The sequence below is a fragment of the Capra hircus genome, chromosome 16 (genome assembly GCF_001704415.2).
Source record: "Capra hircus breed San Clemente chromosome 16, ASM170441v1, whole genome shotgun sequence".
Classification (NCBI taxonomy): domain Eukaryota; kingdom Metazoa; phylum Chordata; class Mammalia; order Artiodactyla; family Bovidae; genus Capra; species Capra hircus.
Genome location: NC_030823.1, coordinates 40,070,425 through 40,096,680, shown reverse-complemented (window position 1 = coordinate 40,096,680; position 26,256 = coordinate 40,070,425). Strand labels below are relative to the sequence as shown.

Genomic DNA, 26,256 nt, shown 5'->3' with positions numbered 1-26,256 from the left:
CAGATTCTTAGCCACTGGACCACTAGGGAAGTCCCTAGTCTAGATTCTTTAGGTTGTAACAAACAGCAGCCTAACTCACTTAAGCTCAAACAAGAGAAAAGAGAAATAATTGAATCAATAAAAGTGGGGTCTGTGGTGCCATAATTCAGGTCTGAATGATGACCTCAGGAGTCCTTTTCTCTCTGCCGATGTCACCTCCTTCTCACCTCCTTCTGAGGCAGGCCCTGCCCGTACTCCAGCAGCAACGACCCTCCAAGGTGACCTGACCAGGAGCATCTCTGCTTCTCTTCCCCAGGGTATTCCCCGAAGCAGCTGTGCCCAGAGGGGTCCCACCACTGCGAGAGGCAGTGCCTGTACGATTATTACTTGGACAGCAATGACCGCTGCACGGCTTGTGTGAGCTGTTCTGGAGGTAAGGGCTGCGTCTCTCCTCCCTGGCTCCTTCCAGGGAGGATGGGGGGCCTTGGGGGTGGGAGGGAGGCAGGGGAGGCAGAGGACCTGAAAGGTGGGAGGTGGCGAGAAACGAGATTTGTTGCTTGTCCTCTGAATCAGCCCCCTGATGCTTCAGTTTACCTTTCTGCACCTATGAATTGATATCAGCTGTGATATTTTGCATCCATACTTTTTTTTTAATTGGAGGATAATTGCTTTACAATGTTGTATTGGTTTCTGCCGTTGCTATTCTTCAGTCGTTCACTCTTCTTGACCCCGTGGACTGCAGCATGCCAGGCAGATCTGGCCTTCACCATCTCCTGGAGTTTGCTCAAACTCATGTCCATCGAGTCAGTGATGCCATCCCACCATCTCATCCTCTGTCGTCCCCTTCTCCTCCTGCCTTCAATCTTCCCAAGCATCAGGGTCTTTTCCAACGAGTCAGTTCTTTGCATGAGTGGCCAAAGTATTGGAGCTTAAGCTTCAGCATCGGTCCTTCCAATGAATGTTCAGGGTTGATTTCCTTTAGGATTGACTGGTTTGATCTTCTTGCAGTCCAAGGGACTCTCAAGAGTTCTCTAGGGCCACAATTAAAAAGCATCAATTATTCAGTGCTCTTTATGTCTTCTTTATGTCTAATTCTCACACCCATACATGACTACTGGAAAGATCATATCTTTGACTCTATAGACCTTTGTTGGCAAAGTGATCTCTCTGCTTTTTAATAGATCTTTGAATTTCATGGCCACAGTCACCATCTATAATGAATTTGGAGCATAAGAAGGGAAAATCTTCACTGCTTCCACTTTTCCCCCTTCTATTTGCCATGAAGTGATGGGACCGGATGCCATGATCTTAGTTTTTTGAATGTTGAGTTTCAAGCTAGCTTTTTTTACTCCCTCATCAAGAGGCTCTTTAGCTCCTCTTCATTTTCTGCCGTTAGGGTGGTTTCTGCCAGACAGCAGTGCAAATCAACCATAAGTCTATACATATCCTCTCCCTCCTGCCCTCCTGAATCCATGCTTTTTAGAGACTTAATTATCAATACCATGTTTCCTCAATGGAAGGATGTACACTTACGTATTGTGTTGACTCTGCTAAACCCCAGGGGAAGATTCTTTTCTTATCTCAGCTTTACGGTGAGGAAACCGAAGTTTAGGGAGGTTAAGGGCCTTTCTGAAATTACAATGCTCTGGTTAATGGGAGCGCTAGAGTTTCAGTTACTGGGTTGACACCAAGGGCTGTGTTCTTTCCCAAGACCACAGTGCTTCCAGGAGAACATTTTCAAAAAGTGCTTTTATTGTTAATTTCTTATTAAGGGTAGCGACTGTGGTTTGTGTGCTATCTCATATTTGTTTGTTGGGTTTTTTTCTGGGGGGAGGATGGGGGAATTTGTTGAGATTTCTTCTGGCCTAATACATTTCCGTGGGCTTCCCTGGTGGCTCAGCAGTAAAGAATCCATCTGCCAATGCAGGAGACGCGGGTTCAGTCTCTGCGTCAGAAAGATCCCCTGGAGAAGGAAATGGCAACCCATTCCAGTATTCTTGCCTGGGAAATTCCGTGGACAGAGGAGCCTGGTGGGCTACAATCCATGGGGTTGTAAAGAGTAGGACATGACTTAGCAACTAAACCACAACAAATAAGTTTTCATACTGTTTAGTATGCTTAGTGTGTTTGGGGAGAAACGCATATTCTGTTTGTTGTCTACAGAATTGCATGTGTACCTGCCTGATCAAGCTTGTTAATACTTATGTTCTTTTCATAAGATGCATCCTTATTAATTTTGTCACTTTCACAAAGGTTGGTTTCTGAGACAGATGTGTAAAATCTGTCTCCCAAAACACTTGTTTTTCATCAGATTTTCATAGTGTTCTATCTATTTTTGCTTTATAAGTGTCAAAGCTATGTTATTAGGTACAGTGTTCATGAGTATCATATTATCCTCATGGGTTGGACCTTTTATAACATGAAATACACCTCTCTGTTTCTTATAATGTGTTTGCCTTAATTTCTGTTTGATATTAAGATTGCCATTCTTCTTTATGTTAGCATTTCTCTGATATAGCTTTACAATTTTTAAAATTATTGACCTCATTTTATCAAATGACAGTTATATGCATCCATCAAAAAAATTCAAGCAGGACCTTCCCTGGCAGTCCAGTGGTTATGACTGCAATTCCAGTACAAGGGTCATGGTTTCCATCCTTGGTTAGGAAACTAATATCCTACATGCCATGGGTGTGGCCAAAAAACAAACAAACAGAAACTCCCCCCAAAACAGCAACAGCATAGAAATTCAAGCGGCACACAAGCCTAAGGAAGAAAGCCAGTCAGCAGGTGACTGACACCTCTCTCCCTCTCTGTAGAGAGAATGGGTTGGTTTGCAGCCAGACAAACTATACACGCATGCAGAGAAGGAATCTTCAGGAGGATGAGATCTTACTGCTTATGGCCTGAGAATGATTATCTTTGACTTTATTCAAATATTTCAGAGGAGGAAGGAAAGTGAAGAAACTAGACTATCACAACCCTCTGAAATTAACAGAAGAGGTTATGAAAATCGATGAGCGGATAGGGATCACTGAAGGAATGACTGTCTCTTGCGGTAAAGTCATATTCTACTTGTTTCAGTTTGGGGGTAGCAGAGAGTTGCTTGACTCCCTGTAGTGAAAATGAATGACTTGTTGGCCTCCGCATCCTCTTCCTGACTTAGAGCTTACAGTATTTTTGCTCTGCATAGTCTGTGATGCTGATCTGCTTTTCTGGAGCCCTAAGTCCACGCTAGCTTTACTTTGTTATTTAAATTTGTCCATTGTGCATTATGAGTCCATTTATCACAGCTTCTCATTCCTGAATTTTTCATTTTGATTTATCACTTGATTGGTTAGGTTTCACTGTCATGTGGACTTTTCAGGGATTCTTTTGCACCTTCCTTGACTTCTTTCATGTTTGAAAATATCTGTCTCTAAACTGGAATGACTACTTGGACAGGTATAATATTATCCTGGGATATATTTTCTCTAGAACTTGGTAAGATAGGTGTACTGTCTTCTTGTGGTGTGAAGGCATTGCCCTTGAAAATATGTGAGCTATTTTCAATTATCTTTTGATATTGATTTCTGATATAATTCCATAGTGATAAGAGAACAGACTCTGTATGACTTCAACACCTTTAGACCATGAAATTTTTGCACCTTGTTTTATGTCTCTAGATATATTTCAGTGCCTCCTAGTTTATAGTCTATGGGAGCTCGAATAGAATTTGTATCCTACTGTTGTGTGAAAATCGTATAAATCTTAATCATGTTGAAGTGGTTCATGGTGCTTTTCAGGTCTACTATACCCTTCTACTTCTCTGTATAGTCATTCTATTAATTTTTGAGAGTTTGATATTGAAACTCCGTCAAAAAATCTTAATTTATCTACTTAAAAAGTATTTGTAATATATAGTGGAACTATATAAAAGATAAAGATGCTTTGAAACACAATGTAAAAAAAATATTGCCGTGAAAGATTCTGCAGTCAGCTTTTTCCTCCCACCTTTGTAGGTGACTCCGAGAATCATTCTTTCTCTATTCTTAAGAATCAAAAACTTAGCCAGAATATGCCGTGATATTAATTGTTTGCAAGCAATTCTTCCTGGTATCTGGTATGTCTTTTCTATCTGCAGATTTAGTTCTTCATTTCAGGGGAATTTACATGGATTTTTTTATTTCTGCTCAGCAGATACATCTCAGTGTTAACTTGACGGGTGCCAGTTGCTCTGATGTTTGGTTGTCCTGCTCTTCCTCCTTGTCCATCATCTTCACTCACTGCATTAATATCTGCCTTTTTACCTTGCATTCACTGGTGTTTTTTCAATCTTTTCTCTATGCCATTAACTCAGTTTTCCATCTAATCTTTTTTATTTCTTGCTGCCCAGGTATCATAGGGCCCCCAGGATACTGGTAGCTCACTTACTGAATTTCTAATGATGGTGCTGTGCACCTCAGCGTATTTTCTTTCGCTCTGCAGTCTTCCTTCTTATCTCATCCGTTAAAAAAATCATCTTAAAAAAAAAAAAAACCTCGTCCTTTCTTGAATTTATATTCTTGTTGTGTGTTAGTTGCTCAGTTGTGTCCGACTGTTTGTGACCCCAAGGACTATAGCCTACCAGGCTCCTCTGTCTGTGGAATTTGCCAGAAAAGAATACTGGGGTGGATTGCCATTTCCTTCTTCAGGGGATCTTCCTGACCCAGGGGTCAAACCCGGGTCTCCTGCATTGCAGGAAGATTCTTTACCGTCTGAGCCACCAGAGAAACTCTATTAAGTTCCTTTATAGCGTGAAGCACGCCTAGGATTGCTTACTTGTTGTAGACTGGGTTCTTTGTCCTTGCAAACTGTGTTCCTATCTGTTTTAGAACTTTCTCTCTTTCTTGTCTTCTCTCTTACCTCCCTTCGGTCATCTTTCCTGCTATAGCACACTCACACAGTTGCCATGCCATGTTTTCCTCCTTGCTCCTGCTCAGCCACGGCAGCAGCCCTGTCCCTGACACAGTGTGAGGGATCTCTCCTTCACACCTGCCCCACCGCGCTGGGCTCGAGTGTCTTCCCAGCTCGGAGCTTCCACTGAGCTCTGTGTGTGCTTAGCTGCTCAGTCTTCTCCGACTCTTTATGACCCCATGAACTGTAGCTCGCCAGGCTCCTCTGTCCACCGAGTTTTCTAGGCAAGGATACTGGAGTAGGTTACCATTTCCTTCTCCAGGGGATCTTCCTGACCCTGGGATCGAACCCGCATCTGCTGCATCACAGGTGGATTCTTCACCCTCTGAGCTATCGGGGAAGACTGGGAGTTAATGCTTTTTTTTTTTTTGGCTGCGCTCTGTGACTTGCAGGATCTTAGCTCCCCAGCCAGGGATTGAACCTAGGCCATTGCAGTGACAGCATTGAGTCCTAACCACTGACCACCAGGGAATTCCTGAGGGTTACCTAAAAATAATCATGGTAAAATATACATAAAACTTCTTAGTTTAACGATTTAAAAGTATACTGTTGAACACTGCTGTATTTAAAATGGATAACTAACAAGGACCTATTGTATAGTATATGGAACTCTGCTCAATGTTATATGGCAGTCTGGATGGGAGGGGGGTTTCAGGGAGAATGGATACATGTATATGTATGGCTGAATCCCTTTGCTGTTCACCTGAAGCTAACATAACATTGTTAATTGGCTATACCCCAATACAAAAGAAAAAGTTCAAAAGGGAAAAAAAAGTGTACTCTTCAGTAGCATGAAGTGCATTCATATTTTTGGGTGACCATCATCATCACCTAGCTCCAGAATTTTTTCATCTTCCACAACTGAAACTCTGTCCCCATTAAATACTAGCTCCACATCACCCCCCAACCACAAGCCTTTGGCAACTACCATTCTACTCCCTGTCTCTATGAATTTGACTACTCGGAGAAGGCAATGGCAATCCACTCCAGTACTCTTGCCTGGAAAATCCCATGGATGGAGGAGCCTGGTGGGCTGCAGTCCATGGGGTCACTAGGAGTTGGACACAACTGAGCGACTTCATTTTCACTTTTCACTTTCATGCATTAGAGAAGGAAATGGCAACCCACTCCAGTGTCCTTGCCTGGAGAATCCCAGGGACGGGGTAGCCTGGTGAGCTGCCATCTATGGGGTTGCACAGAGTCGGACACGACTGAAGTGACTTAGCAGCAGCAGCAGTAGCAGGATGCTCATAGATGTGGAAATCATACAATATTTATCCTTTGTGACTTATTTCACTTAGCATAATGTCTTCAAGGTGCACCCATGTTATGACATGTCAGAATTTCCTTCCTTCCTAAGGCTGAATGATATTCCATTGGACATATCTACCACATTTTGTTTAACTGTTGATGTCCATGGACATTTGGGCTGTTTCTGCCTTTTAGCTATTGTGAATATTGTTGCTATGAACATATTTGTACAAATATCTGTTCAAGTCCCTGCTCTCAGTTCTTTGGAGTCTACATTCAGCAGTGGAATTGCTGGATCATGTGGGAATTATATGTTTAATTTCTTGAGGAATCTTGAGTGTTACTTTTGAAACTCATTTTAGGAGCTCCAAGGACCTTGGTGGGGGGTCAGAGAGCAGCCAGAGATAGGTATTGTTTGCTAGACAGGCAGGGGGTCTGCCTTCCCTTCTGTCAGAGTCTTTATCAGGCTCCTGCTACATAGAAAAGGGTGTATCCACTCCTAGGGCTTCTGCTTATTCCTCCCACTTGGCCTGGCTTCCTGGAATGGCAAGTCCAGGCAGTCTTTTCCGCCTCTGCCCAGGCCTGTGACATTAACGGGCAGGCAGCTACTCAGAGTTTTGTTTCTTCTTTAGTTTTCCATGGATGTCTGCTCACTGCCTTTATTTAGTTGGCTGCTCCAGATGTTTGAAAAGTGTCAGGATTTTATTCTCTCCTCAGTAAAGCTTCTGGGGTTCAAGTGAGAATTAGGGGCTATACCAGCATCGTTGCAACAAGGAAGAGAGAGGAAAGTGTCCTGAAATGGTTTTAGGGGCCAGGTGTAGGGGAGGGGATTTTTGTCATTGTTGCCCACATCCCATTGGCCAGAATGAGGTCACATGACCGCCCCTCCAGCCTCAAAGGAGGCTGGGAAATGTAGTCTTTCTCCAAGCCCATTTGAAACAGAAATTGGGAACACAGTCATTGTGCCCTAGAGGATTCTTTGTCATAGCTATAATTTCCTTTTGTCTCTCAGAGGATATTAAGTGTATCTATTCCAAAGGCGTGTTCTGTTATCTCTTTTACCTGTTTTCTTGAGTGTTAGTTCTGTTTGAGTTTGGGGCTCTTTTTTCTTGGTGCGGGTTTTCTTTGATTTTTGGTGACTTCAAGGTCTGCACCTGTTATCTGATGACCTGGATAGGGGTGGGAGGTGGGGAAGGTGGGGTGGTGATGGAGGGTGAAACCTGCCTCCAGAGGCAGTGAAGGTGAGCGAGGTGCTGGGCAGGGTCTGCCAGAGGCTGCTCCTCTGGGTCTGCAGGGTCCCCTCCTCCCCGCAGGGCTGATCAGCTCACCTCACCTGAGTCTCCTTGGGGAGATACCTGGCTTCTTAGCTCTGTGGCATGAATGGATGAGGAGTGTGGGGTGAGGGACCTAGCTGGGAAATGCTGTCGCATTGCTTGTAGATTCCCTCCCTATCGCCCTGGCCATGCACCCACTTGGAGACAAGCACCAGAGCCTCTTCCAGCATAATCCTCTTGGGCATATTTTGGGCTGTGGTCTCCTTTTTCCATCCAACCCCGTCTGCCTTCCTTGTTCCAGGAAGTCCTCATCATTTCTGGTTGACCGGGGATGCCCCTTCTTGTTTTCTCAGGGATATTTGCATTTAATATTATTTTTACCAGTGATTTTTTTAAAAGGTAAAACTCATCATTTAAAGTGTACAGTGCTGTGGTTTTATATGCACAATGTGCAACCACTACCACTATCTATTTCCAGAACATTCACTCCCCCCAGAGAATTCCTTTGTGATAACCGTAAATGGATTATATCTTTTCAAAATTGTGAATCACTACGTTGTATCCCTGAAACATACACTATTGTACATCGGCTTTATTTCAATAAAAAAAGAAACCCCTTATCTCCTAATTCTCCCCTCCTCCCATCCCCTGGCAATCACTAATCAACTTTCTGTCTCGATGGATTTGCCTACTCTAGCCCTTCCATGTAACTGGAATCATGCAGTTCGCGGCTTTTAGTGTCTAGCTTCTTTCACTTTATGTAGTGTTTTCAAGCTTTATCCATTTGCAGTGTGCATCAGTACATCATTCCTTTTTTATGACTGAATAATATTTTATTATATGGCTATAGCACATTTTGTTTATCTGCATATCAGCTGATGAATATCAGGTTGTTTCTACTTGGCTAGTATGCATGATGTTAGTATGAACATTCATAGACAAGTTTGTGTATGGACATATGTTTTCAGCTGTCTTTGATATGTATCTAGGAGTAGAATTGCTGGATCCTATGGTAAATCTATATTTAACTTTTTGAGGAATTGCCAGACTCCTTTCCGCAGCTCTGTCCTAATTTATATTCCCACTAGCATTCTAAAAGGATTCCAGTTTCTCCAGATCCTTACCTATTATTGTCACTGTCTGACATTTATATTCTGTCGTCCTAGTGGATACAGTGTGGTCTGTCATTGTGGTTTTGTTTTGATGACTAATGGATGGATCTGATGACTCGTGACGTTGAGCATCTTCTCATGTGCTTTCTGGCCACTTGTGTATCTTCTCGGGGAAGGGTATTCTCCATTCCTTTGCCCACTGAAAAAAATTTAATAGACTTTTTTTTTTTAAGTTTTCAATTTATAGAAAAACTGAACAGGAAGTACAGAGATTTCCCACTACTCCCCGGTGTTATTAACATCTTGCGTTAGTGTGGTACATTGTTACAACTGATGCACCAACATTGGTGCATTATTAACTGAAGTTCATAGTTTACATTAAGGTTCACTCTTTGCATTGTAGATTCTAGTTTTTGACAAACTTATAATGTCATCTATCCATGGTTGCAGTAGCATACAGAATAGTTTCACTGCCCTAAAAATCCTTAGTGCTCTGCCCATTCGTCTTCCCCTCCCCCACCCCTACCAAACACTGGCAAACATTGATCTTTTTACTGTCTCTCTAGTTTTGTCTTTTCCCAAATGTCATGTAGTTAGAATCACAGTAGGTAGCCTTTCCAACTAGCTGCTTTCACTTCGAAATAGGCATATGATATCCTGCCCTGTCTTTTTTGCCCACTTTAATTTTGGGATATTCATTTACTTTTAATATCATTTTTGTGATCTCCAGGGATGTGGGCTGGGAGGTGGAGGCTACCTCATGGACCCCGTCTGCCTTCTCGCCCTCATCTCAGGAACAGTCTGGAAGGAAGAGCGGGGCATGCCAGCTGCCCTGCCCAGCGGAAGACCACAGCAGTGTCTTCCCTCATGTGCTGGACTGTCCATGGGGGCTTTCTGGGTCCCTTCCCTCACCCTCTTTGAGTCCCCAGTGACCTTTCTCTGTGTCCCTCAGACCTCGTGGAGAAGAAGCCGTGCTCAAGGAACTCCTCCCGCGTCTGTGAGTGCCGGGCCGGCATGTTCTGTGGCACGTCAGTCGTCAATTCCTGTGCCCGCTGCATCCCCCACTCTGTCTGCCCGGCAGGAATGGTTGTCAAGTTGCAGGGTGAGTATCCCCACCGCCCAGGACCACGATCTGTGCTGATGCCACCCCACCCCCACCTCGACCTCCCACCTCCTCCTTCCTGCTGGACAGATGACATCTCCTATCATGATGATGCCGAGGATGCACCCAGAGGCCTCTGCGGTCCCTTCCCTGCACCTCAGGTCCCAGGCTCAGAAAGAATTCCAGGCACTGCCCTGGCTGGAGGAGGTCTTGGGTTGGCTTGAGGCTCAGGGCAGAAATTCTCTGATGCTTGATAAGTAAGAAAGAAACCTGAAGTTTCTGTCCTGGCTTTTCCCAGAAGATCAGAGCTGGTTTCCCTGTTTTGGTCCATGGATGTGCCATGCTTTCTCTACCAGGTCTTCGCACATGCTGTTCCCTCTTTCTGGAATATCCTTCCTTCCCTGTTCACCCAGTGAACTCAACTCTGCCTTCAGCTGTCTGTTCAGACATCACCTCCTGACCTCTCACAGATCATGCCTCCTTCCCAACACGGATGCGAACGCTGGTCTCTGTCTCAGTGTGGTCAGTGCTCGTCTCCATCTCTCCCTGTAGCTTTGTGAGGGCCAGGACCATGCCCAGCACATTCACAGTCATCTCCCTGCGAGGCGCGGTATCTGCTCCTCAGAGATGTCTGTCGACTGATGTGACCGGGAGATCAGAGCTGGGGGCGGGTAGAGTTCAAATCTGGTTGGATTCGCCCTGCTCATGCAGAACCCTCAGTAGGCAGATCCTCAGAAGCCTGCCAGCTGCAGGCAGGCGAGGTGCATGTATGCATGCTAAGTCACTTCCTGTCCGACTCTGTGCGACCCTATGGACCGTAGCCTCCCAGGCTCCTCTGTCCGTGGGATTCTTCAGACAAGAATACTGGAGTGGGGAGCTATTTCCTTCTCCAGGGGATCTTCCCAACCCAGGGATTGAACCTGCATCTCCTGTGTCTTCTGCAATGACAACTAGTGCTACCTGAGAAAGGGTTCTGAACTGGGCATCAGATACCTGGGATTTTGTACAGCTTTGCATCTGTGGGGTGTGTTCCCAGCCCTTTCTGGGCCTTGGTCTCACCTTCTGTAAATGAGGAAGTGTAACTGGAAGGCCTTACATGGGGGCTTTTCTTGCTTAGAAGCTCTTCTCTAAGAAAAGCAGCTGTGAGTTCTGTTGCTGCTACCTGTGGACCAGCTCTGGCTCTCTCGACGGCATTCCTGCATCTGCCACACGGTGGCGCCAGAGGCCTCTCTTTCCTGCCCCCCAGACCGCTGCCTAAAGCTGTACCACTGGCCATCTGTGGTCATTGAGCACTTAAAATGTGGCTGTCACTTGAGATGGGCTGTCAGTATAGAATATGCGCTGGATTTCAAATACTTAGTACACAGAAAGTATGCATTTTGTTATTTCTTATGTAGAATTTGTTGTTCAGTCTCAGTTATGTCGGAATCTTTGCGACCCCATAGACTGCAGCACGCCAGGCTTCCCTGTCCTTCACTATCTCCCAGAGTCTGCTCAAACACATGTCCATTGTGTCGATGATGCCATCCAACCATATCATCTGCCCTCTTCTCCTACCCTCAGTCTTTCCCAGCATCAAGGTCTTTTCCAATGAGTTGGCTCTTCACATCAGGTGGCCAAAGTATTAGAGCTTCAGCTTCAGCATCAGTCCTTCCAGTGAATATTCAGGGTTGATTTCCTTTAGGATTAACTTGTTTATGTTGATTATCTACTAACATAATTTGTGCCCGACTCTCTGTGACCCTTTGGACTGCAGCCCTCCAGGCTCCTCTGTCCATGGGATTTTTCAAGCAAGAATACTGGAACAGGTTCCCATTTCCTCCTCCAGGGGATCTTCCTGAGCCAGGGATCAAACCTGCATCTCCTGTATTGGCAGGCAGATTTTTTATCTGCTGAGCCATCGGGAAAGTTCATATTTTAGATATATTGGGTTAAATGTATTGCTTAATTTCACTTGTTTGTTCTTTACTATCCAAAATGTGGCTACTGGAAAATTTAAAAAAGTGACTTGTGATCCACATATTTTATTGGATAGCACTGCTTGTAAAGCACTCCATCCTTTGGCTGCCAAACCCTGGCTCGATTCCTCTGTGAGAGTTCCCACCGAGCAACTCTCAGGGCCTCAGTCTCTCCAGCTATAGAATGGAAAGTACTTTCTGCCTTAGGTGGAGCTTATAGCTAAGTCTTACCCTAAGACCTTGCACCGACTTTCTCCTCTGAAATTTTCCAGACTCCATAAGGCTGTATTAGCCCCATTTTACAAGTGAGGAAACTGAGGTTCAGAGATGGCAGGTAAATTGCTTAAGATCACAGAGCAGGGAATATCTAATCCAGTGTTTGAACCTTATGCTCAAGTCTTGTCACCCCACCACAGTGCAGGTAGATGAGATGAGTCAGACTCACTCATAGCCACTTCCACCAAAAGGTTCAAACTCAGGTCCACTTGATTGAAAGCACTATGGTTTCTTCTCCACTTTGCTTCCACCCAGTATTCTTCAGAACTCTTCGGTTTGCAGGTCACAAATTATTTGGTTCACGTAATTGAAAATTTTCTTTGTGGAACTTCAGGTGTGGCTGGATCCAGGAGCTCTGTCTTTTCTCCATCTCTCATCTCTACCCCACTGTGTGTTGCTTTTCCTGTAAAATATCTACCAGCAGCTCCAGACTTGCTTCCTACTCAACTCCAGTGGAAAATCTGTTTCTCCTTCCTATATTCTCAACAACAAAAACAAAACCTTGAAGTTGCTTCTCATAGACATGGCTTGGGTCATGTGCCCACCCCTGAGCCAGCCCATCATGGCCACAGGAAAGGGATGGATTGATTGGTGCAGCCCGTCCCATGGCTATTCCTGGAAGTGGGAGTGGGGTGGTCAGTCTGTTCCAGCTCCTTACCACAGATACTGAATGTGGAAGGTGTAATTCTCCCTGGAAAACTGGGCTACTTTACCCCAAAGATGAACGGATGCTGGGCAGGCACAAAGATCAGATGGCTGCTGTGTTTTCCTGGGTTGTGGTGGTAAGAGGTCTGCTCCTGGAGTCTCTGGCTCCTCAGCACCAAAGCTGAAGGCATCGCTGTCCTCCCTGCAGGCACAACACAGAGGGACACCGTCTGTGAACCAGCTTCTCCAAGGGCCAGCCCCAACTGCAGCACCAGCCCACAGGACTGCAAGGGCCCCACCAGGTGACTCTCAGCCCCACACTATCCAGCTGACCCCTGTGTGGGGCTGTCCCACCTGATAGGAGATCCAGGGCATTGTGGGCTGGGGATGTGGATGGGGGTCAGTCCAGGGTGTCAGGGCTCCAGGGGGCCTCTCTGCTGAGCAGAAAGGTCATTGAGGCCCTACTGTGTGCCCAGCCTTCCCTGAGCACACAGGAGACCCAGAAGGACAAGAAAACACAGCTCTTGCTCCCAGGATCTGCCAGAGGGCCTGCCAGAGGCTGTGGGCAGAGTCTGGGGGCCCCTTCTCTATAGAAACGGCTACCCCTGAGCACAGATTCCCCCTGCACCATCAGAAGAATTGCCAGTCCCATCTCTGGCTTCTTTCCCAGTGGCGCCATCCCCCAGGCCAAGCCCACCCTGACCTCCCCAGAAAGCCCTGGTGCCAGGACCATGCTTCTCGGAGGGGACATCCCCCTCACCCCAGAAGATGCTTCTAAAATGACTCCCAACTCCAGCTCCTTCGTGGTGAAGCTCAATCCAGATCCAGGTAAGCTCTCTAGAGGAGCCAGGGGCAGTCTCCAGGGCAGTGGTGTCCAGCGGATGGGATACTGAGTGTGGGGTGGTCAGGGCAAACAGTCACTGAACCAGTATGGGGTGAAGAGTCTCTCAAGGCCTTCTGGGACTGAGACCTTGGAGGGCTAGAGTAGAGAATGGAAGGACTCACTTGTTTCCTGGTTTGGGTACCAGACACTGAGGCATGCTGGGGCAGCGGAGCAGGCCCATCTCTGCAGGTATCAATACGATGCCCGCCTCTAGTTCCCATGGCAACAGATTAGGGTCCCCATTTACTCCTGTTTATTACTTGATAGTCTTCCATTGTACATGAATGTATAAGAATATTACACTTTGTTTAACACACAGTTTTTGGATATTTGGGTTGTTTCTCCTTTTTGGCTGTAGTGAATAATGAAAAACAAGTCTTTGATGAATATGTTTTTGTTTGTCTTTGTTTTTTTGAATTGATCTCTAGGACTTCTTATAATTCTGGGTCTGAGCCCTTTGTCTTATAGTTGTGTTTAAAACATCTTCTCCCACCCCGTGGCTTGCCTTCTCATCCTCTTCATGGTGTCTTTTGATGAAGAGGCGTTTTTAATCTCAGTGTAGTCAAATTGGTCCATCTTTTCCTTTCTGACAAGTGCTTCTCATGTTCTGCTCTGCAAGGCCTTCCCTCCACCGAGGTCTCAACGACATCCTACACTTACTTCCTGAGGTCATCACTGTTTTGCCTTTGTTTAAAGTGTCCCTATGAATATCCAGTTGAATCCACACCATTTGTCAAATAAATTGTCCTTTCCTCACTGTTTTACACGCCATCTTTGTTGTAAATCAAGGGTCCATATTTGTGTGGGTAGGATTATCTGTTTTATATATAGTCATGTGTGTACGTTAATCCCAACAGCCTAATTTATCCCTCTCCCCATCTGGGCCTTCTTTAAATTCTCCCAATAATGTTTTATTATGATCTGTGTAGAGATATTTACATCTTTTTGTTAGATTTCTACATCTTTGGGGTTTCTGTTGATAATATAAATGATCTCTTTTTCAATACTTCATGTGTTAACTTTTTTATTGTTAGCACTAGTTTGAACTGTGTGAAATGCCAATATTTGATTATTTCTGTCCTATCTAAACAGCAATTTCATGTGGTTCAGTGCAAATATATAGACATTCAATTGATTTTGATATAGTGACATTATATCTAACTATCTTGCTAAAATCACTTATTCCTTCTAATAATGTATCTACAAACCCTTCGGATGGTCTGTGCAGTCTGTGGTATCATCTGTCCATAAGTGCTTGATGTCTTACTTTCTAACCTTGCTCCTTTTGTTTCTTTTTCTTGCCTTATTGCATTGCCTATAATATATAGGACCAAACTGAATAGAAGCTGTGATGGCAGGCATCCTTGTATGCTTGTTGAATTCAAAGAGAGAGTGGCTACCAAAGTTTGGAGCTGGGCAGTGACAGAGCAATGAGAATGGGGAGAGGACTCTGGCAAAGGGAGGGACCAGAAGCAGGAGGGTCATTTTGGAGGCAGTTGGCCCTCTTTTCCTGTGTGGCGTTAGACACATCCCTTCCCTCTCTGAGCCTGAGGCCTCCCTCTGAAGGACTACTTGACACGTGCAGAGTTTGGGAGCTGGTGGGCTTCAGTGATGAGAGGTGGGATAGGGTGAGGGTGAAGCCTCTGCCCACGTGACCTGGCCTGGAGCTTCTTTGCTTCTTTTCCCAGGGCTGACCCTGCAGCCCCCGTGCCCTTGGGGGTCTGCTGACTGCAGGAAGCAGTGTAACCACGACTACTACCTGGACAGGGACGGTCGCTGCAAGGCCTGTGTGACATGTTCAGGAGGTAAGGGCCATGCCTCTCCTCCTGGGGCCTCTTCCAGAGAGCAAGGATGGTCTTGGAAGGAGAGGCCAAGAATCTGGGGGTGGGAGCCCTGAGTTGGGTCCTGGATGCTCAGTCCTCGGGAGCCTGATTCACCTCACTGGCATTTTTTGAGCAATCGGCTTCTAGTGACTCCCACTGACTCTTGTGGGCTTTGATAGCCGTGACTCCCTTTCAGAGAGTTTCCATGCACTCACTCTGTCTTGCAAGGAAGCATTTGTTAATCAGCTACCCATTTCAAGCTTGTCTCATTATTTTTTGTACCTATCCCATGATGCCTGGATTGAGATTGCCCCCATTTTACAGAAGAGGAAACTGAGGCTTGCGGAAGTCAGGGGATTTCCAGGGCCACAGCCCTCACAAATGGCAGGGCCAGGATTTGAACCTGGCATCTGCTACCAGGTTCTGGGCTCATCACTCACTTCACTGCTTCTTAGAGCACCACTGTGCAAGCACTTAGAGGCTGACTGCTGGTGTTCTCCCTGCGGCCAGCTGCCCGCCGCACCACCAGCCGCCCTGTGAAGTCCATGCAGCCGCCCAGGTCCCAGACTGCCATGGCTGTAGCCCCAGCCCAAGATAGCCTGCACCACCAGGGGGAGGTGTGATTCTGTCTTTGCAGCAAAATGGACTGGAGTCGGGGGCCGCCACGTGGGGGAAAGGACATTCTGTTTGTGGTCATTGGAGGTCACTGTTCTGGTTACTAAGGCCACAGAGCAAATTTTCCCAAATATGAGTGGCAAAAAGCAAACCATTCATTGTAGTCGTGGAGTCTGTGGGTCAGAATTCAGATGTGATGCCAGAGGGCCAGCTGGTGTCTGCTGCATGAGGTCTGAGGTTTCAGTTGGAAAACCTGAAGCTTGAGAGCTGGAATCATATGAACATTCTTCATTCATGGGTCTGGGTTTGATGCCCTCAGATCCTTTTCATGTCGGCTGCTATTTGGGCTTCCTTTGGGTGCTGGTGCTTTTGATGCTTTTGAACTGTGGTGTTGGAGAAGACTATTGTCCCTTGGACTGCAAGGAGATCCAACCAGTCCATTCTGAAGGAGATCAGCCCTGGGATTTCTTTGGAAGGAATGATGCTAAAGCTGAAACTCCAGTACTTTGGCCACCTCATGTGAAGAGTTGACTCATTGGAAAAGACTCTGATGCTGGGAAGGATTGGGGGCAGGAGGAGAAGGGGATGACAGAGGATGAGATAGCTGGATGGCATCACGGACTCGATGAACTTGAGTCTGAGTGAACTCCGGGAGATGGTGATGGACAGGGAGGCCTGGCGTGCTGCGATTCATGGGATCGCAAAGAGTCGGACACGACTGAGTGACTGAACTGAACCGAACTGAACTTGGGTGCTGAACCCAAAGATGAGTTGGTAGTAGAATAGAAACCATACTCATTTTTATGACCCAGCTTCAAAAGTTACTCAGAAGGTAGAGAATCTGCCTGCAATGCAGGAGACCTGGGTTCGATCCCTGGGTCGGGAAGACCCCCCAGAGAAGGAATGGCACCCACTCCAGCACTCTCACCTGGAGTATCCATGGACAAAGAAGCCTGGCGAGCTAGAGTCCATGGGGTCGCAAAGAGTCAGACACAACTGAGCAACCAACACACTTTCAGAAATTACATGGCGTAACTTCCACTGCATTCTGCCTCTGAAGGCCGGGGAACAGGTTCCCCCTGGAGTCATGGAAGGGGAAAAGAGTCGAGTTTTTGGATGAGTAAGTGGCCAAGCTCTGGAAGAGCAGACAGACCGAAAGCTATTGCTGTGGCCATTCCTGGAAAAAATATAATCTATCACAGCTGCTGTGTCAGATGAGGAAATAAAGAGATGACTCTGGGCCCCAGAATTCCTTCAAGTTGCGTAAATGAAGCCCTGCGAGGCTGTGGAGTAGAGCCCAAGTGCCTGGGGTCAAATCTTGGCTCTACTGCTTGAAAGCTTATAAACTCAAGCAACTTTCTTAACCTCTCTGGGCCTGTTTCCTCATCAGTAAAATGGACATTATAAGAGACTCTTTCAGAGGGGTGTTCTGAGAGTTAAATAGGTTAACCTGAGTTAATCTGGATCCAGTGCTAGAAACACTGCCTCAAACAGGCTTGGTTATGTTAATACAATATTATAATTAATAGTGCAGCCCCTTGTCTTTATCATGCAGGGCTTCTCAGCCTCTAACTATCCCACCAATGTCTTTATTGAGCAAATTGCGTTTATCTAATCCACTGATACAGTAATTCTATTTTCACCCATTAATAAAGCATGCAGAATATCCCTCAGTTCAGTTCAGTTCAGTCGCTCAGTCGTGTCCGACTCTTTGCGACCCCATGAATCGCAGCACGCCAGGCCTCCCTGTCCATCACCAACTCCCAGAGTTCGCTCAGACTCACGTTCATCGAGTCCATGATGCCATCCAGCCATCTTGTCCTCTGTCATCCCCTTCTCCTCCTGCCCCCAGTCCCTCCCAACATCAGAGTCTTTTCCAATGAGTCAACTCTTCGCATGAGGTGGCCAAAGTACTGGAGTTTCAGCTTTAGCATCATTCCTTCCAAAGAAATCCCAGGGCTGATCTCCTTCAGAATGGACTGGTTGGATCTCCTTGCAGTCCAAGGGACTCTCAAGAGTCTTCTCCAACAACACAGTTCAAAAGCATCAATTCTTCAGCGCTCAGCCTTCTTCACAGTCCAACTCTCACATCCATACAGGATTACTGGAAAAACCATAGCCTTGACAAACGGACCTTAGTCGGCAAAGTAATATCTCTGCTTTTGAATATGCTATCTAGGTTGGTCATAATATCCCTAAACATGTATAAATGCATTGTCACACTTTGTATTTTATAAAACCACTAACAATTTCTTTTTATTTTGGAGAAAACCCCACTTTTCATCATTAGAATTTTCAAACATCCTCAGAAGTAGAGAGAATCAGAAGTGGTTATGAACTATCACCCAATTTTAAAGAATTATCAAGTCATGGCCAGTCTTGGCTCATCTTTACCCATGCTCACTCACCCCAAGTTGAATTATTTTCTTAAAAAAATGTTTTTTTGGAGGGGATTTTTCTTTTAATAGCTTTACTATTACAGATAGTAATAGTAAATTACTAGATACAGATACATACAATAAATACAGTTGACATACTAGATACAGATAGATACAGTTGACATACTAAATACAGATAGATACAGTTGATATACAATAAAAGTTACATGTTTAAAGTGTGCAGTTTGATAAATTTTGAGACGTGTGTGGCTGTGAAACCATCACCACAATCAAGATAATGAACTGTCTGTCCACCTCCCAAAAGGTTCCTTAAGCTCCTTACTATCCCTCCCACCATTCCCTGTCCCTACTTCCATTCCTAGGCATTTGGTATGCTGTCACTGTGAAAGAGTTTGCATTTTCTGGCTTTTCCTATAAACAGAATTATAGAGCATAGACTCTTTTTTTGGCTGTGCTGAACGGCATGGAGGATCTTAGTTCCCTGAGCAGGGATCGAACCTGTGCCCCCTTGCAGTGGAAGCACGGAGTCCTAACCATTGGACTGCCAGGGAAGTCCCTATATGCACCTTTTTTTAGCCAACTTCTTTCATTCAGCATAGTTACTTTCTGCACCAAAAGATCTACTCAACAGAATAATCAGATAAGCACGTGTTCCTGGGCATATCCGTCTCTGCCCTCCGGGGGTTCTCTGGATTCCTGCCCTCTTCATTCCAGTCCTTCCTTGGGACCCTTCTCTGTCCCCCAGATGGCCTCGTGGAGAAGACACCTTGCACATGGAACTCTTCCCGAGTCTGTGAGTGTCAACCTGGCATGTTCTGTGCCACGCCAGTCACCAATTCCTGTGCCCGCTGCGTCACCCGCCCCAACTGCCCACCAGGGATGGTCACCAAGCTCCAGGGTAAGCAGTTCACATCCCCAACCAAGGGGCTGAGCTCTGTGTCCCTACAGCCGTGCCTCTCCCCTCTTCCAACCAACCAAGGGCCTTCATTCCTAGCTATTGACTAGGTCGGATCTGGGCTATGGCTTCTCTTTGAATAGTTAGATCCAGGAAATGGTAAAAAATCAAAACTTGGCATTTTGGCAAGAGTTTCTAAGGATTGTTTTAAATTATTTAAAAATTTTGTTATTCTTCTCCTTGAAATTATTGGGCTGGTAAAATCTTGACTTGCTTGCAAGGTTGTTTTATTGACTCAAGATAGATCAATATAAACCTATGAGGAAGCTTCCAATTCAAATGGTGGACATTCGCCAGATGAAAAAAAATATAAACCCTCGACAGCAGACAAAATAACAAACAAAAAAGAGTTCATCAGCAGATGAGAGAGGTCAGCGATTTTTTAGAAGGTGGAAAACAGATGGCAGGGTGGCAACAAATGAAACGCAAGGAGAGGAAAACCCACCTGAGAATTCACTCCTTGAGGCTGGCAGAAAAGTGAGGGTAACCTGCTCATAAGACCCCCAGGGAGGCTCTGGGCTCAGACCAGGTAAGTAAAATGAAGGATGGGGGTGGAGCAGAGAATTAGAATGTGCAGGAAGCTACAACTTCATCTCCAACATAAAAATTAAAAATGTGTAACAATCTGCCTGAAATGCAGGAGACCCAGCTATGATTCTTGGGTCGGGAAGATCCCCTGGAGAAGAAAATGGCAACCAGCTCCATCCAGTGTTCTTGCCTGGAGAATTCCATGGACAGAGGACCCTGGCAGGCTACAGTTCATGGGGTCACAAGAGTTGGATACGACTAGAAAGTAAACCACCAACAATGCAAAACCAACCAACCAAAGTGCAATCAAAACAATTCATGAATGTAACAACAATGAGAAAACATGCAGCAATGATATACCATGGGCTCTGACCAGTCTGAGAGATGGTGCCTGAGTTTTTATAGCCTGCTGAAAATGATCAAATTTTTGTCTAACGACACTGAAGGACTATCTGGGGATAACTAGGTATTGGACACTCTGGTGCAAAGCCCTCTTTGCTTGTGTCTTTGGAAGTACACCCTGTCAGTAGGCTATTCCTGCCCAGTCACCTTGAGTGAAAGCCTTCCAGCTCACACTCCCCACCCATGATCCCAGAGTCCCCAGGCAGACCTCCTGCTAAGAGAAGAGAGCCATGGTGAAAAGGACACACTAATAGCGCAGTAGAAGAAACTCCACCTGCTGCTGGAATATTCAGCACTATTCTTTCTAAATAAATATGAATGAGAAGTATACATCTTCAGACTTATAAGGAAAAACAGCAGTATGAAGGAAAATAACAAGATACACAAACAGAAAAACTTACTACCAGTGAAGCAATGATGAACCCAGGAATGGAAGAGAAAATAGTGTCCACAGAAAAATTCGAGAAGTTACAACCACAGAGTGATAACATAAGGCAATGGAGAAGGAACAGTAAGAAAGTAGAAGACCAGAAATGACTTTTAGAAAGTGTGCTTGTTACCAATCTGTTGCCTCTCAGGCCCCCATTTACCTATGAACCCTTGCTGTGCAGTAAGAGATTAGCCTTTTCAAGCATTTTCTCCTTGTGAGTGTGATTCTAGTATATGACAATAGAGGGCGCAAGAGGACCACTGCAGAAGAAAGGAGGCGTTTCTTGACTGCCTTTGCTTTTTCTTATTCTTGCTGGAGAGTCGGTTTCCAGGGCCTGTGGATGGGGACATGTGGTGGTGCCCTGACCCGGTCATCCTTCCAGAGTAGGCAGTCTCTTGGCAACCTCACAATGAGACTTAGATTGAAATGACCTACCAAGAGCAAAGCAGGATGAATGAAGAGTACCCACGTCTAGACATAATGGATGTGCACACGTGCCTGCCTAGTTACATCCAACTCTGCAAGTCCATGGACTGTAGCCTGCCAGATTCCTTTATCCCTGAGATTTTATAGGCAAGAATACTGGAGTGGGTTGTCATTTCCTTTTCCGGGGGACCTTCCCAACTCAGAGATGAAACCTGAGTCTCTTGAGTCTTCCTGCATTGGCAGGCGGACGCTTCACCACTAGCGCCACCTGGGAAGCCTGGCATAACAGATGTACCACCATTTATTTATCCATCCACCAGCTGATGGACATCTGGCTTGTTTCCAGTTTAGGGCTACCCTGAATAAAGCAGCTACAAATGTTCATGTATGGGTCTTTGTGTGGACATGCATTTTCATTTCATGGGTAAATACCTAGGAGAGGGATGCCTGGGCATTGTGCTGGCCTACACAGAATGTCTTTGCGGGTCAGATCAAAGCTGGCCACCTGTGATCTGACCCAGCCACCTCTTTTCACGGGTTGAGGGAACCATGCGTAGAGCCAGAGGTAGAGCTGGGACACAGAGATCCTGAGTCACCCCAAGTGCTCTCCACTGGACCACACCAGCTCCTTCCTAGTTGACCGGATAATTTTTTTTAGCTTAAATGCAATTATGTTTGAAAGCAGATTAAAAATATTTTCAGGGAATTCCCTGGTGGTTCAGTGGTTTGGACTCAGAGCTTTCACTGAAGGAGCCCAAGTTCAATCCCTGGTCAGGGAATTAAGATTCTGCAAGCCACACAGCATGGCAAAAACAAGAGAGGCATTTTCAGACATAAAAGGGCAGTCTGCTTCCTCACAACCCCATGTATCCTTTCTTAGAAAGTTACTTGACGATGTAATCCAGTTAAATGAGGGGCAAAAAAGAAAAGCCATGAATCTAGAAAACAGTGGCTCCATCCCAGGAGAGAAGAGAAGGGAAGTCCCAGAATGACACCGGTGCTAAAGACATGACAACATCTGGTTGAGCCTCATCAGAGCAGGAACGTGAGGGGTGCCAGGGAATTGTCTACAGGAATAGAAGTTAGGATGGCGGTCAATTTCAGGAGTAGTAGAGTTGAACAACTTGAGAATATGGTGAAGGCACATTATTTTTTCATCAACAGAAAAGAAAAAAGGCAATTGAAAACTCTAGGGAAAATAAAAAGCTGACAAAAAATGTACAGCTCAAGTATGAAGATGAAAACTTCATCTAATTTTAAGCACTTTGTGGGTGTATGGGAAAAAAATTCCATTTGACCTTGATGCTAAGACCGTTCTTCTTTAACTGGCCTAAGGATCAGGTGTTTGGATTTAAAGAGAAGTATTTAAGTCTGATAGACAATATCTTTTTTTTTTTTTAAGTTTCTAAATGGGTCTAAGAGCAGGCAGGTTCCTTCCTGCTCCCTCTCCCTCCCCCCAGCCCCACTTTCCAGTGAGCCTTTTCCAGAGAACACAGGCAGATTAAGTAGGGACTAAATGATGTCTTCTGTTGACCTTCAGATCCAAAGGAGGAAAAAAGGGGAGAATCAGTAACTCATGGAGGAAGGAGGAAGGTTATGGAGAGGTTATGGTAAATACATACAGAGAAGGGATGAGAGGCACCCAGGAGTGCTGGGCCCAGTTTCTCTGCTTAGAGGAAAGAAAGCATTTCTATTGCTGGATTCTGTTGCAGGTTGCCTTAGAAGGGAGGCTGCCTTGAAGGGAGGTCAGAGGGTGCTAACTGGTGATGGTATTCAGTCAATCACTCAGTTGTGTCCAAATCTTTCAACTCCATGGACTGCAGCACACCAGACTTTCCATCACCATCTCCCAGAGTTTGCTCAAACTCATGTCCTTTGAGTTGGTGATTCCATCCAACCATCTCATCCTCTGTCTCTCCCTTCTCCTCCTGCCCCCAATCCCTCCCAGCATCAGGGTCTTTTCCAATGAGTCAACTCTTCGTATCAGGTGGCCGAAGTATTGGAGCTTCAGCTTTAGCATCAGTCCTTCCAACGAATATTCAGGACTGATTTCCTTAAGGATTGACTGGTTGGATCTCCTTGCAGTCCAAGGGACTCTCAAGAGTCTTCTCCAACACCACAGTTCGAAAGCATCAATTCTTCAGCACTCACTCAGCCTTCTTTATGGTCCAACTCTCCCATCCATACATGACTACTACTGGAGAAACCATAGCTTTGACTAGATGGAGCTTTGTTGGCAAAGTGATGTCTCTGCTTTTTAATATGCTGTCTAGGTTTGTCATAGCTTTTCTTCCAAGTAGCAAGCGTCTTTTAATTTCATGGCTGCAGTCGCCAGCTGCAGTGATTTTTAAACCCAAGAAAATAAATTCTGTCACTGTTTCCATTGTTTCCTGGGTGTAGCTACAGTTAGTGTTCTTGAGCAAAAGAGCTCCTCCAGTCCTCTCCAAGTCAACTCTCACTGAATCCCCAGGACATCTCAAATACAGGTAGAAATTATCATAACAATTGCATTATCTTTCTCATAGCCCAAGGTCTCCAGGCTTCAACTAATTCAGGTAATGGTCTGGTGACCACATGGAAAGACACAGCGTCTTTTTTTTTTTTTTTTAATGTTTTTAATTTACTTTTTAAAAAAGAAATAATTCTGTTTATTTAGTTTTGGCTGTGCTGGGCCATTGTTGCTGCAGGGCTTTTGCTCTAGTTGCGGGGAGTGGGGGCCGCTGTCTAGTTGCGGGGGGGGGTGGGGGCCGCTCTCTAGTTGCGGGGGGGTGGGGGCTGCTGTCTAGTTGCGTACGTGGGCATACTGCAGTGGCTTCTCTGATGCAGAGCACGGGCTCTAGGGCGCGTTGGCTTCAGTAGTTGTGACTCGTGGGCTATAGAGCATAGGCTCAGTAGTTACGGTGCATGGGCTTATTTGCTTCGCGGCCTGTGGGATCCTCCCAGATCCAACCCATGTCTCCGCATTGGTAGGCAGATTCTTTACCACTGAGCTACTAGGGAAGTCCTAATTTGCTGATTTTTAATCGCTCTACAATATTGTTTTGGTTTCTGCTGTGTGTGTATGTGTGTGTGTGTGTGTGTGTGTGTGAGTCAGTCAGTTGTGTCCGACTCTTTGCAACCCCACAGATTATAACCTGTCAGGCTCCTCTGTCCATGAGATTTTCCAGGCAAGGATACTGGAGTGGGTTGCCATTTCTTTCTCCAGTGGATCTTCCTGACCCAGGGATCAAACCTGGGTCTCCTACATTGCAGGTGAATGCTTTACTGTCTGAGCTACCAGGGAAGTTTCTGCCATGTATCAACATGAATTGGTCATATAGGTATGCCCCCTCCCTCTTGAACCTCCCTGCCATCTCCTACTGTCTATGTGAAAACCTCCAAAAAGCAGAGGGTTCCTCAGTTCAGTGCAGTCAATCAGTCGTGTCCGATTCTTTGCAACCCCATGAATCGCAGCACACCAGGCCTCCCTGTCCATCACCAACTCCCGGAGTTTACCCAAACTCATGTCCATCGAATCGGTGATGCCATCTAGCCATCTCATCCTCTGTTGTCCCTTTCTCCTCCTGTCCCCAATCCCTCCCAGGATCAGGGTCTTTTCCAGTGAGTCAACTCTTTGCATGAGGTGGCCAAAGTATTGGAGTTTCAGCTTCTGCATCAGTCCTTCCAATGAACACCCAGGACTGATCTCCTTTAGGATGGACTGGTTGGATCTCCTTGCAGAGTCTTATCCAACACCACAGTTCAAAAGCATCAATTCTTCGATGCTCAGCTTTCTTCACAGTCCAACTCTCACTTCCATACATGACTACTGGAAAAACCATAGCCTTGACTAGATGGATCCTTTGTTGGCAAAGTAATGTCTCTGCTTTTTAATATGCTATCTAGTTTGATCATAACCTTCCTTCCAAGGAGTAAGTGTCTTTTAATTTCATGGCTACAGTCACCATCTGCAGTGATTTTGGAGCCCCAAAAAATAAAGTCTGACCCTGTTTCCACTGTTTCCCCATCTATTTCCCATGAAGTGATGGGACCAGATGCCATGATCTTAGTTTTCTGAATGTTGAGCTTCAAGCCAACTTTTTCACACTCCTCTTTCACTTTCATCAAGAGGCTCTTTAGTTCTTTACTTTCTGCCATAAAGGTGGTGTCATCTGCATATTTGAGGTTACTGATATTTCTCCCGGAAATCTTGATTCCAGCTTGTGCTTCATCTACCCCAGCATTTCTCATGATGTACTCTGCATAGAAGTTAAATAAGCAGGGTGACAATATACAGCCTTGACATACTCCTTTTCCTATTTGGAACCAGTCTGTTGTTCCATGTCCAGTTCTAACTGTTGCTTCCTGACCTGCGTATAGGTTTCTCAGGAGGCAGGTCCTCAGGACCCTACTAATCCAAGAAGAAAATTAATCCTGGCCTTACTTTCTCTTCAAAATATTAAAATCAGGAAAAATCTGAGAGGCATAACGAGAGCTTTTTATAAGAGAAGCATGGGCAGGTGGGAGGTTTTCTTTGTATCACTTAAGGAAAGGGGTGCCCCCCCACCCCACCAGGAACATGGGAGTGGAGAGGGTTAGTAGCCGGGCTGGACCTACTTCAAATGTGGGCCATTTCCTTCTGCCCTAGTGAAACAGTTAATCATAAACTTGTAAGAAAATGCTCAGTCACCAGTAGGAGGCAGTGCGGTCCTATGAAAAGTGCTCCAGGCTGGGACTCGGGAGCCCTGATTTCTGGTTGGAGCTCTGGCTCTGTCTTTCTCTCTGTCTGTGAGAAGGGGTGGCTGGGTCAGATCAGAAGTGACTGTGCTTGAACTGGTCCTCAAAGGCATTCTGTCAGCACAGTGACACAGCCTTCCCCTTCCTAGGTACTCAAGTGAAGTGAAATTATGTTTTTGCAAAAGCTTGTACACAAATACTCATAGCTACCCAGGTGGTGCTGGTGGTAAAAAACCCGCCTGCCGATGCAGGAAGCTTGAGAGATGTGGGTTCGATCCCTGGGTCAGGAAGATCCCCTGCAGAAGGGAATGGCAATCCACTCCAGTATTCTGGCCTGGAAATTACTTTCTGTTACTCTAGATTAACTTTTCGGGGATATTTCCATAAGATGTATTCTTCTGTGTCTGGCTTCTTTCACTGAGCTTTTGAAGTTCATCCATGCTGTAGCTGTTTTAATACGCTTAGTCACTCTGTGGTGTCTGACTCTTTGCCACCCCATGGACTATAGCTTGCCAGACTCCTCTGTCCATGGGATTCTCTAGGGAAG

General features: G+C 45.6%; 1 protein-coding gene across 1 annotated transcript in view; it reads left to right on the top strand.

Moving 5' to 3' along the window:
- The window catches only part of TNFRSF8 (TNF receptor superfamily member 8), a 46,742-nt gene continuing 20,790 nt past the window's right edge, over window positions 305-26,256 (top strand). Inside the window, exons 1-6 of the mRNA XM_018059943.1 lie at window positions 305-412; window positions 9,504-9,653; window positions 12,741-12,834; window positions 13,203-13,360; window positions 15,104-15,220; window positions 18,998-19,150. Of these exons, the coding sequence (XP_017915432.1) occupies window positions 9,566-9,653; window positions 12,741-12,834; window positions 13,203-13,360; window positions 15,104-15,220; window positions 18,998-19,150 (610 nt within the window). The 5' untranslated portion in view covers window positions 305-412; window positions 9,504-9,565. The remainder of the gene's footprint in view (window positions 413-9,503; window positions 9,654-12,740; window positions 12,835-13,202; window positions 13,361-15,103; window positions 15,221-18,997; window positions 19,151-26,256) is intronic.